Raw genomic sequence first — 19,069 nt, 5'->3', positions numbered from 1 at the left:
TCACGTTTGTCAGGATATCTTCACTTCCAGGTCCTTTATCGGAAATCTGAGACAGGGTCTTTCAGATATATTCATTAACTGTCCACAGGTGAAAAATCAGGCTAGTCTGTCCAGGCGCCGCCGACTTATACTTATTTGAATAATGTACGCACTGCCAAAAACGGAAGTGAGAAAATCGACGATTTGTGTAAACGACCTATGCGTCACACATTGTGACCAAGAAGTCCGACTCGCGGACTATTTTCTGCGAATTTTCTTACACCAGGACTAAGTTGAAATATTTAGAGTCAGTTTTTGGAATTTTGAATATGTTTAGGATTGCAGATCGTGTGAAAATAGAAAGAAATTATACACTGAACTGGCAAATGCTTAGTGCCAGCAGTGGGTGGTATTTACACAACAAACACAGAGGGGTACTTAGCGATTTCATCCATTTTTGGAACGTTTAACTAGTAGATTAACTGTATACTGTTGTCTCAACAGTTACAATCTGGTTACCAGAGTTCACAGTCAAGACAAAGAGGTCGAAACTTGCGTAAAAAAGTCTATCCGATCGAGACTTATGTGCTGTCGTCGCGCGATTGCGTCGGGCATTCACTTGTTCTTGACTCAAGTTGTCTACTTCCTGTCTCGCGATCGGCAATTTATGCATGTTCTTTGTGAAAAGTGATTGTCAAGTTCATGTTAGCGCTGACACTGTGCGAACGGGACGTCACTTGCTAGTTTTCCTACCTCAAGATGAGACGAACACACGTAACTTTTGACAACATAAAATGTCTGTCGTATTTTCTTAGCTTTTGCACCGCACTGCAAACTTGTCGCCCTTTGTTACGACGGGAGAGATTGACTCGTGTTATTTTTTCAAACTCTATTTATATGTGTTCTTGTACCGATTTTATCAAACTAATAATAATCACGCCGTAGCGTAGAACAGTGCAGGCTGTCATCGACAGCGTGTTCCAAGAGACAGAGTATCGACTAGTCTACAGTGGAGTCACTCGACTTGCGCAATACCAGCGCACACATAATTATTTCGGAGATTTTTACTTTTAGTCAATCTTTCGATGACTGACCTCATATAGCAAAAATTGCTAGTTTCAGCACTTCTAGAAGTTGAGCCGGGTTTGTTTTACGTTCAGTGTTGAGGTCCAGCTAGCAGCTGTTGAGTCTGCAGGTAATTGATAAGTTTAGACAACACGCACAAAAGAATCATTTGTGAACCCTCGCAATTCACGTTTGACGTTATTTAATTTTTGGGTTATATTCAAAGAAAGAAAAGGCATGAAATAAAAAAAAAATATTTGCATTTCGTTTCGAAAAATTAGCAGATCCCTGAACTTGCTCTTGTGAATCTACATTATGTGTGTATGAATTCCTGCACTGGCTTGGGAAACTCCTTGACATAAATGTCGCGTGATGTCGGGTACGGTGTTGTTCAAGGTTTCTCAGCAGACACAAAAAGACTGTACGATAGAAAACTCGAGTTTGAAAATATAAAAGAACACGATACTAGCACCAAGCATGTACAGCAAGAGTGATAAAATTATCGCAACTAACAGAAGTTTCATCTCGCTCAGGCTAATTTTTGGACTCGGGTATGTAATCAGCATAGCCTAATATGTTCGAAAAGCAGCGTGTCAAATACTTTCATAGTTGTTGAACTGAGCACGTCTCCGTTATCGTCTGCGTCCTCAGCCAAATCTGACTCTTCACTGCATTCTTGATCGTTATTGCAGGGAGTATGAGCCAAAGTCGGACTGTTTTACATTTAAATCGACCTTTGCGCACGTTGCCGTCTTTTTCAGGTCCGCTTTTGTGGACCTCGCTTGCTTTTTCGACGGTACGGAGCGCGAGCGCCGGCTTACGTCTGCTCGACGTGTTTGCCGTACCGATACATGCAGAGTTCAAAACGCTGAGCATAACGTTGAAGCTAGCGCATGCGCACTATACCGCCAAGCCTATACATAATCTCTGCGTGTTTATCAAAGATATCGTGGTCGGTAATCCGCGACCGTTAAGACAAAAGGGAAATAATGGCACACGGTGTAGCTGATAGTTTGCCATTTTAGTAATATTTCAGGAATTTCCCGGTACGATGTGACCCAACACCTTTCCCCAAAAGAAAGACCACGTGTCAGTGGTTCGAAATTTGAAATAAAAAAAAAATTGCTAAAATTGACCTTTGAACCTGAGTCGCATCGTTAAGTTACATTTCTTCAAATTGTGGTGAAATTTTGAAAATTGTATTTTTTTGGCAATTTTCCTGTTTTTTTGTCGAAAAATCTTTTCTGAAAGCGCTCATCCCATTGCCTTGAAAACTTGTATGTATGATCCTAGGGTTGGCCTTTGTCAGATTTGTTCAAATTGTGGTGAAATTTTCATATTTGTTTTTTGAGGCAATTTTTCCCATTTTTGGTCAAAAAATCATTTTCTCCCAAAATATTTGTTGGATTGCTGTAAAGCATGATTGTCTTGATCCTAGGGATGTTTTTCTGTCAGATGTGTAAAGTCATTATGAGGTGGAGCATTTCATATTGCTGGGGTACAAGACTAATTTGGACTTGCAATGGAATTTTCTTAGTCAACCTGTAAGAATGCAATGTCATGTTTGTATTAGTACTTAGTATCTCTGTAAAATGGGAGGACAGTGTCATTGACACTATTTTTTCAGATAATAACAACAGTACAGTAATTTTCTGTGAATATTTCCATTTCAAAAATCAGAAATAAAAATTGGAGGTCACTGTGCAATATCTGGCATCAGAAAAACTACGTACCCATATTTACAGGTATTTGAAATTCAAAATGGCTGCCATTCCAATGTTATCTCTATGCGAGAAAATTAAATTCTGATTTCCACATTAAAAAGTATGGAAACTTTGTTTACACCATAACATTCAAAATGAGTCACAAGTGATGGGCAAAAGTATATTGTAAAAGTTTGAGAGTCTGAAAATCTGTCCCTGAGGCGCATTCAACCTTTCTGAATCAACTTTACATTACAAAGAGGCAAGTCATAAAAAAAGAACATGAAAAATGGAAAGAGTCACATTTGTTTTCAATTTCTTATTTGAAGAAGAAAACAGAGGTTCAAAGGCCATATTTAGAATAAATACAGATTGCTCACTCGATTTGAGGATTTCCTTATGAACTATCACGTGTATGATTGATTAGTGCCATTTGTTGTCGGAAGTTAATGAGACAACTACCTTGACACATTACACCTATGTGAATGTGAAGATTTATCATACATGCTTTGCCTGTATTGCCATTCTTCTATTGTTCAGACGGTACTGATATGAGCCCAGTTTTTACTAGTGAAAATACGAATTATATTTTCACTGTAACCGAACTACTTACAGTGACTCGGACGCGTGACCTTCGCTGTATGCACATATAAAACAGCTGAGCGAATAACATAAATGGCAATCCTAAACGTCATTATGATTATGGTCAAAATTCTGTTGTTTGCAGTCACTTCATGGGCATTGCCCTTAGGCACAAGTACAGTTGTACCAAAAACATACAAACAAACGTATTGAAAATTTGTATAATTTGCCGACACCTCTCAATTCACGGCCGGTCCCGTGGCGGTGCACGGTGCAGTGTTTCGTGTCGTCTACGCTGCTGAAGATTACACCATGGAAGTATCATTGCACGTAAAGATATCGGTTGACAGAGCATCATGATATAATCGGTTTACGACAAGTTTCCTGTTGATGAGCTTAAAGTATCTGGGTGGTGAATTGCATCGTTTACAGTCGTAAATGAGCCACGAAAATCCAACCACACTGAAAATACTTGCGACAGACAAGGTTGAAGGTGCACATGATATTTCCGATTTGTACCTGTCAGTTCACAGTGGTGGCACCGATGCGGTGCGGGTTTCAGATACAATGTGCCATCTAGGGAAAGTCAAACTTTCGCTTTGGCTGTTAAAGGAAGTTTAGTTCCATTTAGGCAAGCCAGGAAGGAAAATATACGAGCAGACGACAGAAATACCTTTAAATGTACTTTATTCGTACAGCAACAAAATCACGAACGAGTGACGACACTACAGCTTACAGTGTACTCACTTCATGTTTTCACTAATCCGCTTACTGAGATGGTAAATTCGGCATATTTGACGTCTGGGAACATGTATAATTCTTCAAGATAAACTGACTGGTACGGGTATTATATCCACTGTATGTGCATTCATAGATGTCGCAGAGCTGCTTGCTCTGTGCTCTCAGCTGTTCATACTCGATAAGAGTTTGAGCGTGGCGCGAGTATTTTGACCCGATTTTGGCGGCCTCATAACTTTCACGCAGGGATGAGGTTATGTATTAAAACACGAAAACACACCCATTTTGTGAACTCCCGCCTATGTTTTACATCCACCGTCATTTTAAACTAAAAATAAATCTTCTTCAAATTGTGAAAACCTGTGGAATGGCCAAATAGCGGAATAATATCAAGAAGTGATACGGTAGTCATCACTCCTTAGCAACCAACTTTTTATAAGTACAGCCTGGAGGAAGCAAGGTCGATTTCAAGTTGATTTCGTCGCTAATTTCGGAGCGTCTGTAGGAAAACAGTCATAACCAAAGCATGCATGTATGATAAAGGGGTTATTACACGAAGTTAGGGCGATACCGCGTCGTTTCTCGTGATGTGTCCGTATTTTGACTCGTTGCTGCGCAACTCGTCAAAATACGGACACATCACTCGAATACGACGCGGTATCGCCCAAACTTCGTGTAATAACCCCTAAATATTTTATGATAACTTATGAGGATACACAGGAATACTATTGCTCCTTTGTATATAGCAGGACCATACTACTTTAGGAATGGCTTTTGGAAACATAAGTCACAAACACAAATATAGCAAAAACAACATTTTCTGAATGCAACTCACTCCTGCATGTAGTTTTTTCATTGTAACCCTTTTATTGGCACATTGTCTATACAACCTGATATCGAGAGAGACTTAAAACTGTAGAATTAGGACCAAACATGTTCATTCCTTAGTTACATCTATTGTTTCATTGGATAAAACATACTTTTCACAATACCTTCTGTGGAAGGATAGAAGTATCTTTCATAGTGCTCTTGCCATACATAATCTTGAAGTTGGTTAGACATGGCTCATGTTATAGAAAAAGACAGATGTACCATTATCTGCTAAAAACCTAACATTATTGAAAAATGTCAAGAGGGGTCTATCTTTTCAAATTCACTGTACTTCTAAGTTTTTTATCATTGCAAAATTCTATTTGAATCAATTAACAAACCAGTCTTTGACAGAAAGATAGTATGTCACTCATACATATCCAATATACCTTGATGTAATCCGTAGAAATGAGAAAAGGGTCAATGGAGACATTAATTTGCAAGTATTTGAGACATTTCAATATGTTTTATATTCATGTACAAAAAGTATGCATATCGTTATATTTGTCACGTAATTTTCAGTGGTGTTATTTAATGTTTCCAAAGTCAGTGATACAAACGTCATCAGGTTTCAATTCTTTGCGCTCAGTTTCCCTGAAGAAATTTTTGAAATTCTTTGTGAGTGTCAGTAATTGCACTTAAAACTTGCAGTTTCTCCTTTATTTCTGCAGCTTTACTGAATTTACTCTCAATATTTTCGGGATCAAGAGCGTCAATGATGCGCTTCTGCCAAATATCAACGTTATTCTTATGGGCATAGTTGTTCAGCCCCATGTCTACAACCATTGCCTGGGCATCAGTTTTGAAGTGCTCTTTGATGAAATCTGCGAGACCAGAGTTTTTGGTGATGAGGACAGGAATTCCAGCTGCGATGGCTTCCATACCAACAATGCCAAAGGGTTCACGTCTCTGTGGCATGACGAAGAGATGACTTTGCTTCAGATTTTCCATGATCTCCTTCTGTGTACCACAAGTATGAAGTTTGTAATCAAAGTATTCTGATGTCATGTAGGTCTTGATAAAATCTCTGCTTTCTTCCTGTTCCTCTTCAGGAATTCCTCTGATATCCCACTTTGGTAAAGGCCATCCCACCTTTTGGTAAATTTCGCAAACATTACTCAGGGCTTCAACAAAGACATCATATCCTCCTTCAAGGCGACCGACGGTCAGGATTCGTTTGATATGGTGTGGTTCTGGTGGCTTGATTTGTAAATCAAAGAAACACCTGTCAGGATATGGTATGTACTGCCTATGTACAATATTTTGTAGTCCATGGAACTTGCCGTCATAATGGTTGTATACACGAGGGCCAACGGAGAAGACAGCGTTGGAACGCTTCACGAGCTGTATGATTTTTCGCTCTTCTTCTGTATTTTTCATTGAGTTTGAGCCCTCTTTCAAATCGTTAGTGTCCTCTGCAATAATGTGAGTGAATTGAATCACTTTGCATCTTTTTAGTCGGTCATCTTTGATGTCGGTAGCACCCTCTGACGTCACTGGTATATGGCCAATTATGACCACAAAATTCTTTTGTTTTTCCAAATCTGGAAAATAAGTCCTGTGAGTAACATTTATGGAGCTACGATCTGGCTTCGTAGATCCTTTTGTAATCGCTTTAATTATTTTGATACCTTTCTCGTCGGCGTCTGACTTGTCCTCCTTGGACAGTTCTTCTAAAGTAGTAACATGGACATCGAAACCAGCATCCTTTGCCTGTTGTGCAATCTGTCGATGGACAGTATAAATCCCGCCCTTTGAAGTTCCCCACTCATCATTTAAAATGAGGATACTTTTCTCGGTTGAGCTGAAAGTAAATGTAACACAACGTTAACTTTAAAGTATCCCATGTTATATCTTAAATACCTAAAAGTATGGATTTGTCCTTCATCCCAAAATCATACTAATAATATAACCGATTATGGAGAACTGTGGTTCCAGATGTTTCTACACTTAAAATTCACTTGTTTTGCCAAAACTATAATATAATGGCAATATAATGTATCCCTTCCTTAGCTAATAAGCAAACCTCTCCCTCAATAATGTACTTTGGTTTTGCCTCATACATTATGTCATGCAAAGTTTGCTTTTCTCAATAGTACAGTTTTCCTTAATTAAGGGTTGACTCCAGAAGAGTTACTTTGTTTGATTCTTTACATTATTCACAATACTATTCTATCATCTGTTTTGAGATGCGCTTCACCTCAACAGCCATTGAATATATGATCACTTGTGTACAATATGTATTACCTTTCACTATCTTCACCATGTTCACTCATAGACGTGTCTGTAAATACAACAGAATTTGTACATTGCATTCATTTCATAAATGACATAATTTGTTTTTATACTGGTAAAGGCACAATTATTATGGAACTCAGTGTAAATCACAAGCATCCATGTCGATTGCATATACCTTAGATGACGATTCAAGAATTACGCAGGACACAACTTTGATACTGTAGAAATGCCGTCGATGTGAAAGTAGAAGGCAAAATTAAAGTGGCACTCCCATTTGGTAACATTTTAAAACACATTTTTTTAATGCCAATGGTCGATATTTGACGTGGCGACTGTGCGCTGATTGCCAATTGGGAGTGCCTCTTTAAGTAATGCCACTTTAATATATATTCTGTATATTAATGTCTCGCTAGCTGTAACTTTTGAACTTTGTTGACTTCAAAATATCTTTCTATTCTCACCTGGTTTTCTCTGAATTCTACCCTGTGAAGGGATATGGGCTGTTACTGCATTGGGAAACCATCTTTTTGTGAAACATTTGACAAGTAAATTAACATTTTAACAAACATTTTGATTTCCCCCATTTTCAAAAATTGGTAATATTAAAAAGGAAACAGAACATACACTGTCACAGTTGAAGACATTCACCCATATTCATTACATGGGATCAATCTGTGCAGTTTATGTGACGATTTTGGTGCAGATATGCACAGTATCCATGGTTTTTGCTTTGCCGCATATGGGGCTGTGATTTAATGTTTGGGCAAACATTTAATCACAGTGTAATCTTTATCTTGTTGAAAATTGCATATACAGTCCCCGCAGAGGGTAGTTAATAATAAGTGTATAAACACACCTAAATTGCTTGATTTTCACAAACTTATCATAAAAATAATGGTAAAAGATACAGATTGTGGGCCCTAAATGACAGAAATGCCCAGACTTCAGTTTGTCAACATAGCAAAAATATTTATAAAACATCGGTAGACATCAACAAAGAGATCCAATAATCAGGATTATTCAAGGTAAATAAATTGCCAATGTATGACTTTTGGTGTAGACTGAAAATTCGCTTTTTGCCTTTATACATATGCAGGCTATGTCAACAAGCTGAACACTTGGCATTGCAATGTACCGTTAACCCTTTCACCAGCATGGTGGACCTCTATAGAGGGAAAAGGGAGTGAAAAAGTTCAGAGAATACAAGACACTGTGTTTATAGTACAGAAAAAATAACAAAGAAGTTAAAAACAAACGACAACCATTATACATCACCTGTATTTTCTTTAGCTTTTGTTAGGTCTAATGGTGGTGGATTGCTTGGATTGGTACTCATTTCTTTCATCCTCTGAGTTTTGTCTTTGGTCTGGATTGTTTTCACTGGACCACTTTCATTTCTTTCAGTCCTTCCATGATTTGATATTTTGTATTGTCTACTTCTGATTTCTTTTCTTGGCACCTTGGGTTCTCTTTTTTTGTCACTTTCATTCATCTTCTTTCTTTTCCTGTTATTTCCTTTTTTTGTTTGTCTTTGTTCCTTACTGGCACTTTCTTTTCTCAGAAATTTCTCACATTGTTTACTGTCCTTAGAAGTTCTTTCTTTGTCTCTGACAACCCAAGATTGTTTTGTAATACCATCTGTCGTCTCCACACCTCTATTTGAACTCCCAGGCTGCATTGCTGTGCCTTCACCAATCTCTGTTTCAGTGACCAACATCCCACGGTGCACGCTTTAGTGTCTGTTGTCTCCATATCTTCCGTGACTGACATCCCATGGTGCACTGCTCTACCATCTACAGTCTCCATATCTTCTCTGACTGACATCCCATGCTGCACTGCTGTAGTTTCAATAGTCTCCTTATCTTCCATGACTGACATCCCAGGGTGCATTGCTGTAGTCTCTGTACTCTCCATATCTTCCTTTTCTGACATTCCATGGTGCACTGCTGTAGTCTTTATAGTCTCTCTATCTTCTGTGACTGACATCCCATGGTGCACTGCTTCAGTGTCTGTAGTCTCCTTATCTTTTGTCACTGACATCCCATGGTGCATTACTGTAGTCTCTGTACTCTCCACATCTTCCTTTTCTGACATCCCATGGTGCACTGTTGTAGTCTTTATAGTCTCTGTATCTTCTGTAACTGATATCCCATGGTGCACTGCTGCAGTCTTTATAGTCTCTGTATCTTCTGTGACTGACATCCCATGGTGCACTGCTGTAGTGTCTGTAGTCTCTGCATCTTCTGTGACTGACATCCCATGGTGCACTGCTGTAGTTTCTGTACTCTCCATATCTTCCTTTTCTGACATCCCATGGTGCACTGCTGTAGCCTTTATAGTCTCTGTATCTTCTGTGACTGACATCCCATGGTGCACTGCTGCAGGACCTATAGTCTCCCTACCTTCTGTATTATCTGTATCTTCTGTAACTGATATCCCATGGTGCACTGCTGCAGCCTTTATAGTCTCTGTATCTTCTGTGACTGACATCCCATGGTGCACTGCTGCAGTGTCTATAGTCTCCCTATCTTCTGTAGTATCTGTATCTTCTGTAATCCCATGGTGCACTGTTGTGGTTTCTTTTGTTTTTATTCCTTTTGTTTCTGGCATCCCTCGGTGTGTATCCTCACTTTGTTCAGTTTCTTTTTCCTTTTCTTTCCCATTTCTTTTTTGTTTTCCTAAAATGTATAATGTAAAAATCCCAAATATGATGATTTTAGTAAATATAATAGCTTTTGACAAATAGAAAAGTGTTCATTTAACCAAATCTCACCTATTTTATTACAAATATCAAGCTTTTGTATTTTCATTGATGCTTGTATAAATAATCTCCCATACTCTTTCATGGAATCAGGGTCATTTCATGCATTTAATTTTTCGAACATTATCAGAGCTTTCAGAACAGATATGAAAGAAAAATCCCAGATCATTAACCATAGAGTAAAACATTCAGCCGATGGTATTTGTAATATTCCAAAATTGATAATGGTTAACATCCATGGGATAATTCTGCAAGGTTAATGTTGCCGAGCTGTCACTTCTTACATATTAAATACTATACAAAACAGGTAAAAATGGCTGTTATTAATATACATTTTTGTATATCATAGTAACGATCACTTCAACTATTCTAGTGACGCAGCAGGCTCAATTGACACAGAAACAGAGTCAATAATTGCAATCATACCAATCCATAATCCAATGCCAGTAGGTCAGAATTCGTAAGACAATAGTTGTAAACATAGACACAAAGCAGCACAGAACAGACAGTCAATAGACGGTACACAAACAAAGTCATATTCATGAAAGAAAGATATATGGACCTCTGGCCAGAAGACCAAGAAGTGATGTCAAATAAGACCTAAAAGCTTTCCATTGGAATATTAAATCACCACGTCAGGAAAGTATCCTATTGATTACCATTTATTTCTACCAGACAGTACAAGGCAATATGTATGGCATTTTACACCATGGGTTTCAATAGTTACCAGTAATCTTTCAAAAATGTTAAATTGATTTCAGTCTGTAATGTGACCCGTACCTGATTTATTGGTCCTTTTCTCCCCTTTGAATACAGAAGCAAATTTTGCCCAGCTTTTAGCGACCTTTTCACTTTGAATGAAATCTTTTTTAAGTATCGTTGCATGATGAAAAGCTTCAGTGTTGAAAGTTAGACATTTTGATATTTTTTTGTCCATGCATGTCTCCTGACCTGTCATGACACAGAAATCTTTATGCTTTGGAAAGTGCTTTTTTATCATACCAGCAATGTGTGAATCATCCTGGACTCTTGTTGGTAGACCAGCTGCCATTGCTTCCAAGCCTTCAAAGCTGTAGTCAGTGTAGCATGATGGAGGAAGGCAGAGGTGAGACTGTTGAAGAACTTGTAACAATTTCTTTACTGAATAGGTTGGATAAAGTTTTGGCATGACATGAGCACTGTTAAGTTTTCAATGAGAAAGTTGTGTGTTTTCTTTATGTTCTGCTTGGAAACACCTTTAATCTTCCAGTCTGGACATACCTTATGAGATTTCTTGAAGTTGTTAGCAACATTTCCAATAGATGCAGCTATTGACTCACAAGTTTTCAAGGCTTCCTTTGTGTCAAGCTGTCCATATGTCAATATAATAGGAGCTCCAGTGTCTGTTCCATTCACTAGTGTACAGTCAGTATCAAAGTAAACTTGTCTAGGTTTTGGAAGAATCTCTTCATGAGGGATATCTGAAAGCTGTCTTCCATCAACATTTGCCCTGTAGGCATTGTTAAAATACTCAAATATTTTAGGTACCAATTGAAAACAGCATATCAGCTTCACTTGCCATGTTCAACATTTCTTCCTCCAATTCAGGTTCTGCTGCATCATCATTTTCCATGAGACAGTTTTTCTCTGGGCAGGCATGGTTAATCAAGACTAGCTTTGCATCTGGGAACAGTGTCTCTCTAATATCTACAGCAGCCCATCCAGTCTTAGGAGCGTAACCAACCACATACTTGATGTTCTGGAGTTTTCTTAACTCTGGATAATAGATTTCATGCTTCAGTAACCAGTCAACATTTGGCAAATCTTTTTTCATAGTACCTCTCGTCTTCCTTTTTGCAGGAATCAAGGTAACTCCACACTTCTTAGCATCTTTCTTCTGGTCTTCACTGAGTTCTACATCTATTACAGTGGAATATGCAATGAGTCGTTCACCAGCCTTGGCCTTCCTTACACAGAAATCATGGATTATAGTCCTGTGATAGTTGGTCAGTCCACAAGCATCCTTATTCCAAATGTCAAAAGTAAACAAGACTCCATTTGGCACAGGAGGAGATAGCTGGTGTAACTGAGCTTGAGGAAAAAGACTTTCATGGATAGCAGCTGCTGCATTCTTTGTCTTGGGTGAAAAGCTGACTACATGTTTTATGTGCTGCAACTCCTTCAGTCGTGGGTAGTATCTGTCATGATTGAGTAACCAGTTTGGTGCAGGTGGGTCTCCTTCAGGATCTGACCACTTATCTCTTGTAGCTGGAATCAAAGTAACTCCAACACTCTCTGCATCTTTCTTCTGGTCTTCACTGACTTCAACATCAAGGACAGTACAGTAGAGTTTAGAAACTTCATCAGACTTCAGTGTGTTTTCACAGAAATCTTTGACCAGTGTTCTTGTTGGTTGTGATGTCAGGTCATCTGATGCTGTATTCCATGATGTCAATACAAGCAGTGCTTCAGAGAGTGTGTTTGCCATTGTCCCTGCAGGAAAACAATGAGTTGACCAGATTGATAGGAGAAATAATTGTGTTGTGATATGATGGTATTGATATGAACAAAGATTAAACAGTGGTACACCTACGAAATCATCAAAAGAGCAGAATTTATGCAGTTTTTCCTGCAACTCTTAAATGGTTCATAAATGACAATGTGCATAAACTCATACTTTCCTTAATATGTTTCAGAAAATAACCATTTGGTAATGATGTTATTAAGATTTAGTCTGTTTTTAAAATATGCTTACAAAACCGTAAGCCTGATTTACATGAATGTTTTTAACGTAATCAACAATCACCATACCGGTAGTTCCTTTACATGTAAATCTCCCTTTACATGTAAGTCAAAAACTAATTGTGTTTCCTGCTGCACGTCTTTTCAAAAAGAGAAGGAGAGATATACAAAGTTTAATAATTTTTTGTTAGGAAACTTTAAACGAGCAGTCATTGAATGCATTGTTTATTAACTAAAACTAATACAATTCTGATGTTTATATGTCTATATTTCAAAGATTGTTAGTTGCAATACTAATATTTTTACCACTCAAAGGAATGTTTACCACAATATATAAATGACATTAAGTGAGGTAATTTCAAATGTGTTTGTATATATATGATAATTTTTCAATAGAGAATTAAGTTATAGAAATGCAATGTATAAATTTTTTTTTATAATTAATTACACAAAGATTGAACGAGGAAGTCTCAAAATATCCTAAACAGTTTGTACTTTTTAGTCCCCACGGACACCGTCCGGGGGGACTTATAGTTTGGTCATGTCCGTCCGTCTGTTCTCGCAGATATCTCAGAGACGCCTGGAGCGATTTCGTTCAAACTTGGTACAAGGATTATTATGTATGCCATACATATGCACGTCGATTTGTTTACGATCCAATCCAATATGGCCATCTGGCGGCCATTTTGTTTCCTGTATTTGATGTCGGTGCGTATGTTCACGCAAATTTCTCAGTGGTGCTAGGAGCGATTCCATTCAAACTTGGTACATAGATTACGCTATATGTTATACATATGCACATTGACTTTTTAGCTCCACTGTCAGCGACGCGGAGCTTATCAAATAGGTTGATTTTCCGTCGTCGTCCGTTGTTGTCCATCGTCATCCGTCGTCGTCCGTCAACAATTGCCTTCTCCTCTGAAATCGCAAGTCCAATTGCTTTGAAATTTTTTATGCAGTTCACTTTGGGTGAACTCTCTAAAGTTTGTTCAAACTGTGGTGAAATTTGCATATTTGTATTTTTGGGGCATTTTTTGGTGTTTTCGGTACAAAAATCTTCTCTGAAACCGCTTGTCCAATTGCTTTGAAATTTGATATGCAGTTTACTTAGGGTGACTTCACTCAGATTTGTTCAAATTGTGATGAAATTTGCATATTGTATTTTTAAGGCAATTTTTGTCATTTTTGGGTAAAAATATCTTTTAAAATCTTCTTCTTCAAAACTACCAGTCAGATAGCTTTGATATTTGGTACATATGTCCCTAGGGATGATCTATTTCAGATTTGTTCAAATTGTGCGGAAATATGCAAATTTGCATTTTTAAGGCAATTTTTGCCATTTTTAGTCCAAAATGTATTTCTCAAAAGTACATATCTGATAGCTTTGAAATTTGGTATAGAGGTTTCTACACATGAACTAAATGATATTTATTCAAATTATGATGAAATCTGCAATTTTGTATTTTTGGGGCAATTTTTGCCATTTTGGGTGAAAAAATGTGTTCCTCAAAAAGTACTGGTCTGATAGCTTTAAAATTTGGTGTACAGGTTCCTACAGAAAAACTAAATGATATTTATTTAAATTATGATGAAATCTGCAATTTTGTATTTTTTGGGCCATTTATGCCATTTTTGGTCAAAAAATGTGTATTTCCAAAACTACTCATCTTATGCCTTTGATATTTGGTACACAGGTTCCTACAGATCACCTTAATGATATTGTTGAAATTATGATGAAATCTGCAATTTTGTTATTTTGGGGCAATTTTTTCCATTTGTGGTCAAAAAATGTGTTTGTCAAAACGTACTGGTCTAACAGCTTTGAAATTTGGTATACAGGTTTCTATAGATGAACTAAATTTGATCTTTTGAAATTATGATGAAATCTGCAATTTTTATTTTTGGGGGCAATTGTTGCCATTTTTGGTCAGAAAATTTTGTTCTCAAAAAACTACTCATCAGATAGCTTTGGTTGACATGTTCTTAGGGATGATCCGCTGTGACATATTCAAAGTATGATGAAATCTTCAATTGTGTATTTTTGCAGCTATTTTGCCACTTTTTTCCTGCCACTGCATTAAGCTATCAAAGATTTCCACCTCCTTCATCAACATGTGTCAAAAATAGTTATTCTCTATAAAACACAGCGGAGCTATATCGGCCGCTAGGTCGCTTGTTTTTTTATCCGGTCTAAAATGGCTGTGTGGTGGCCATTTTGTTTCTTATATTTGACGACTGTGAGTTCATTCACGTAAATTTCTCAGCGATGCCAGGCGCGATTGCATTAAAAGTTTGTACATATTAATCCCTATAACATATATATGCACACCAATTTTTTTAATGATTCGATCAAAAATGGCTGTGTGATGGCCGTTTTCTTTCCTGTATTTGTATCCATCCACAGGGTCCCAGGTATGATCGACAGGAGTTCAAGGATGAAATTAATATTAATGCTGTGTCCATGCATAGGGGCTCATGAATGCAGATATCTGAGAAATGCCTGTGCCAATTCTTTTTAAACTTAGTACAAGGATACTGCACTATGGCATATATATGCAGGTCTATTTATATTGGTGTGGCATGCTAATTTGCATAATTCTGGATTAGAGCGCTGTTTCTGGTACAACTGTGCCAAATTTGATGAAACTTTGTGCAGATGATTTCATACAGAGTTCTAATAGCAGTCAATGACATATGTCAGTATTGCATCAATTAATTGATAATTTGCATATTTGATGAATTTTTGCAATTAGGGTGATGTCTAGAATATACTACAACAGTTTTAATGAAACAAATGGTACAAATCTTGAGCACATAGCCCTACAATAGTGTACAAAGACACTTAGCAGTATCATTTTAATTAATTGCTACTTTGCATATTTCGTTCCTTTTTCTAATTAGTGAGTATGTCAAATTGTTTTAAATTTATGAAACGTGGTTCAGATGTTGATCTGTCAGCATTACGTATAATACTATGTGCAGTGTTCTCCCCATGATTTTTTTACAAGAGGGCGAAGACGTGGTGCGAAGCACCACAAGCGACCGCGTACACACACACATAGTGTGCAAACACGTTTGTGTATGTGCGTATATATTCATACAATCACATGTAAACAAATAGATGTGTTTTGTGCTTGTGTGTGTGTGTACACACACATATATATATAAATATATACATATAATATGTATAATACACGTACACAAACATATAGATATGTTTTTCTCAAAAACACCAAATTAAATTTTGTAACTGTTACATAATGTAAATCCATTATATTATTGGCAGTATTTAATTTTATTTCAACATTGTGAAAGCATAGCAACGTTTTGCCTTCATTCAGAAGGGGGGAAGTCAGGAGGGGGGTGTCCCCCCTCCTGCCATTGGAGCTTTTGGAAAACAGAGGTTAAAATGGTGTTATTTGTGGCACTTGGGGAGTATTTTTTTCAGATTTTTTTCGTATAAAAAACTCAAAGGAAAAGAAATCTGAGACAGTGTTCCACAACTTTTATTCCAGTTCACTGATTTCAATAAAGATTGCATTTTTTGAAAACGAAAACATAGCGACATACATTTATTCATCGATGTCAAAATTATCACCATAGCACTCACGTGTTCTCATCCTCCGGCCGAGCCTAAAAATAGGTCGTTTTGCTTTGGGAAGGAATACACAAGCGAAATTCTAACCTCCTATAAAAACTTCAGTGTACTCTGCTGTCCTTGGTTCGGCTCAAGCTCCTTGGCATGTTTACTCAGCTAAGTCGGTTACCTAATGCACGGTCCCTATGGAGGGACCGTGGTTAACGATACGTTACGGACTGAGCCATGCAAATATGGCTGCCATCGATGAGTTGCACATGGGCTTATGATCTCGGATGACATCACAAACTCGCGAGATTTGCAAGATCGATGAGAATTACGTTTGCAGCCTGCAGGATCAACGATCACGCTTGCATTTTGCTTGTAAATCACTGTCAACTTTTTTTCTCGTATATTTTATTGTTTTATTTTTCAAAAAAAAATAAATCTTTTTCATTTCTGGCAAGAGGGCGTTCGGAATTTACAAGAGGGCACCACGCCCCTGTTACCTTATTCAGGGAGAACACTGATGTGAACACATTAAGGAGTATCATGTCAATTAATTGCTAATTTACATATTTAATGAACTTTCATAATTATTGTCATATGTCTAATAATGCTGCATCAAATTTAATGAAACATGGTACAGATTTTTTCCTTCCAGTAGTCAAATGGCGTGCAAAGATATGTAGCAGTTTCTTATCAATTAATTGCTTATTTGCATATTTAATGAATTTTGGTAATTAGGCTGATATGTCAAGAAATAGTTCAACAAATTTCATGAAACTTGGTACAGATGTTGAGCTCAAATTGCTTTAACAGTGAAAAAGACATTTATCAGTGTCAAGTTAATCAATTTGTAATTGCATATGTAATGAACTTTCCTAATTAGAGTGATATATCCACAAATACTGCGTTAAATTTGATAAAACTTGGTACAGATTTTGATCTCATAGTGTTGTAAATACAAATCAATGACACTTAGTGGTATCATAAATATATATATATATATATATATATATATATTATAAATTAATGGTAGTTTGCATTTACATAATGGATTTTTGTTTTTAGGGTGAATGTCCAAAGTACTGCATCAAACTTTATGAAATATGGTACCGGTGATAATCTGTCAGTGTTAGGATAGGATGCAAAGCGTTTGGCAGCATCCTGTTGATTAACTACTAATTGCTTCATTTTAATGACCTTTTGTAATTAGTATGGCAGCTTACAGTAGTCCTCTCAGAGGACTTGTAATTAACCCTTTTCCTGCCAGACAGTATCAATTCCCCATCAGCCAAGTCAGTAAAAGCGGTTTTGAGCCAAAACATGACATATTTTCAACCACTTAGCTTGTTAGTCTGTTAGTCTGTTATAGCATCTTTAGTCCAAAAAAATCAAGTTAACATTATTTATGTTTTCAACAGCCTTCAAATGTACAGTATTATGTTAAAATACACCATATGGAATATGTTGTGTTTCATTAATTTTAACCATCTTGACCTGGTGGTGAAATATGGACTTGGCAGGAAAAGAGTTAAAGTACCCATTAACAAGTAGGGACTGTGTCATTGTCACTGACTTGTTTATGAAAACATTGACATGCATTGTAAATATATGATACTGAATAGATAAATTCCACCATACCTTTGTTGTTATGGCTTGGCTGAGTTTCCACTGACACAAATAGGCATCTGGATCTTCTGAACTTCCAAAGCAGATTAGTCCTTTGAAGCTCTGAGTAACAAAAGAAAGCAAAAAGTTTACAAATATTCCTGACTTTGGTAAAATTTGACTCAAAAGGTGTCTGTAATGTTGCTGTGTTTGCTTAGAACATGAAGGTATGCAACACTTAAGTCACATGATTTATAACAAACTGATTGTGTTGCTGCTCTGTTGAAACGTAAAACAAATGGGTCCATAGTTCCGTTGTCAATGACCTTTGCCTGTCATGCATTGTGTACCATTTTGCTCACAACATATAGGTGTGTTTACATTACCAGTCACATGATTGCCTTTCTGTATTGAAACAGTAAAGAAATGGGTTTAAGGTTCAGTTTTTTCTGACTTTTGTCTGCCATGGTACTTGTGTACTGACACGTCAACTTGTAAATCTCAGTTATTGATAGAATGAACACCTACATGAACCAGTTCAACAGTAGATATAATGTTATCTACGGCCTTGTGTTATTGGCAAATTAAATCATCACATTGCAAAAAATCATTTTTAGCAAATTGTTCATCACAGTGTTACATGACCTAGAGCCACTATAGTGCAAATTCTTACGACAATGAGTCAGCTGTGAAATTTAAACGGCAAATAAATTTTGGACATCATTCTACCCCATCACAGGGTAATGGTTGGCAATCTTCCAAGGTTTCCACAGTTTTGTCCAGGGTATATGATTTGCATCATTAGCAACTTGACATTTTCAATAGTAACAGATATATTAGAAACACATTAAGAGATTATTTCAAAATTAAGTATTGTTATAGATCAGACTAGTACTCTTTTTTGTTAAGATTTAATATAATTAGTGATTAATACTGAGTGGTTTATAAATGTGATATAAGATTTGAATGTGTAACTTTGAAATTTTCACCACACCTTTCAAATTATGTGCAATCTTGTAAAATTCAGCTGAACATTCATTCAAGAACAGAAATATCAGCTGATTTTTTCCTAGAGACTATAAGAAAATTCCAATAAATATATCCTATAGTACGTGAAAACCCCATGTTTTTTTAGCTTACATGTATATATATGTACAGCTGGACGGTTATTAAGAAGTATTGCATTTGTGATCAAACCATTATGTTCAGATTGATTTTTAA

General features: G+C 36.9%; 3 protein-coding genes across 3 annotated transcripts; all 3 read right to left on the bottom strand.

Annotated features, from left to right (window-relative positions):
- Nucleotides 1-4,810: 4,810 nt before the first annotated feature.
- Nucleotides 4,811-7,236, bottom strand: LOC139124115 (uncharacterized). Its single transcript, XM_070690259.1, has 2 exons — nt 7,185-7,236; nt 4,811-6,741 (listed from the first exon to the last, which is right to left on the bottom strand). Exons 1-2 carry the CDS (start codon nt 7,211-7,213, stop codon nt 5,523-5,525), a joined length of 1,248 nt encoding a protein of 415 aa, XP_070546360.1. The 5' UTR covers nt 7,214-7,236; the 3' UTR covers nt 4,811-5,522.
- Nucleotides 7,237-8,482: 1,246 nt separating this feature from the next.
- On the bottom strand, nt 8,483-10,758 carry LOC139124097 (serine-aspartate repeat-containing protein I-like). Its single transcript, XM_070690234.1, has 2 exons — nt 10,717-10,758; nt 8,483-9,853 (listed from the first exon to the last, which is right to left on the bottom strand). The coding sequence occupies exon 2, from the start codon at nt 9,783-9,785 to the stop codon at nt 8,733-8,735; it is 1,053 nt and encodes a 350-aa protein (XP_070546335.1). The 5' UTR covers nt 9,786-9,853; nt 10,717-10,758; the 3' UTR covers nt 8,483-8,732.
- A 156-nt stretch (nt 10,759-10,914) lies between these two features.
- On the bottom strand, nt 10,915-18,185 carry LOC139124098 (uncharacterized). Its single transcript, XM_070690235.1, has 2 exons — nt 17,882-18,185; nt 10,915-12,408 (listed from the first exon to the last, which is right to left on the bottom strand). The coding sequence occupies exon 2, from the start codon at nt 12,401-12,403 to the stop codon at nt 11,456-11,458; it is 948 nt and encodes a 315-aa protein (XP_070546336.1). The 5' UTR covers nt 12,404-12,408; nt 17,882-18,185; the 3' UTR covers nt 10,915-11,455.
- Between the last annotated feature and the right edge of the window lie 884 nt (nt 18,186-19,069).

The sequence above is a fragment of the Ptychodera flava genome (genome assembly GCF_041260155.1).
Source record: "Ptychodera flava strain L36383 chromosome 23 unlocalized genomic scaffold, AS_Pfla_20210202 Scaffold_23__1_contigs__length_28996876_pilon, whole genome shotgun sequence".
Taxonomy (NCBI): Eukaryota; Metazoa; Hemichordata; class Enteropneusta; family Ptychoderidae; genus Ptychodera; species Ptychodera flava.
This window is presented reverse-complemented; position numbering and strand designations above follow the sequence as displayed.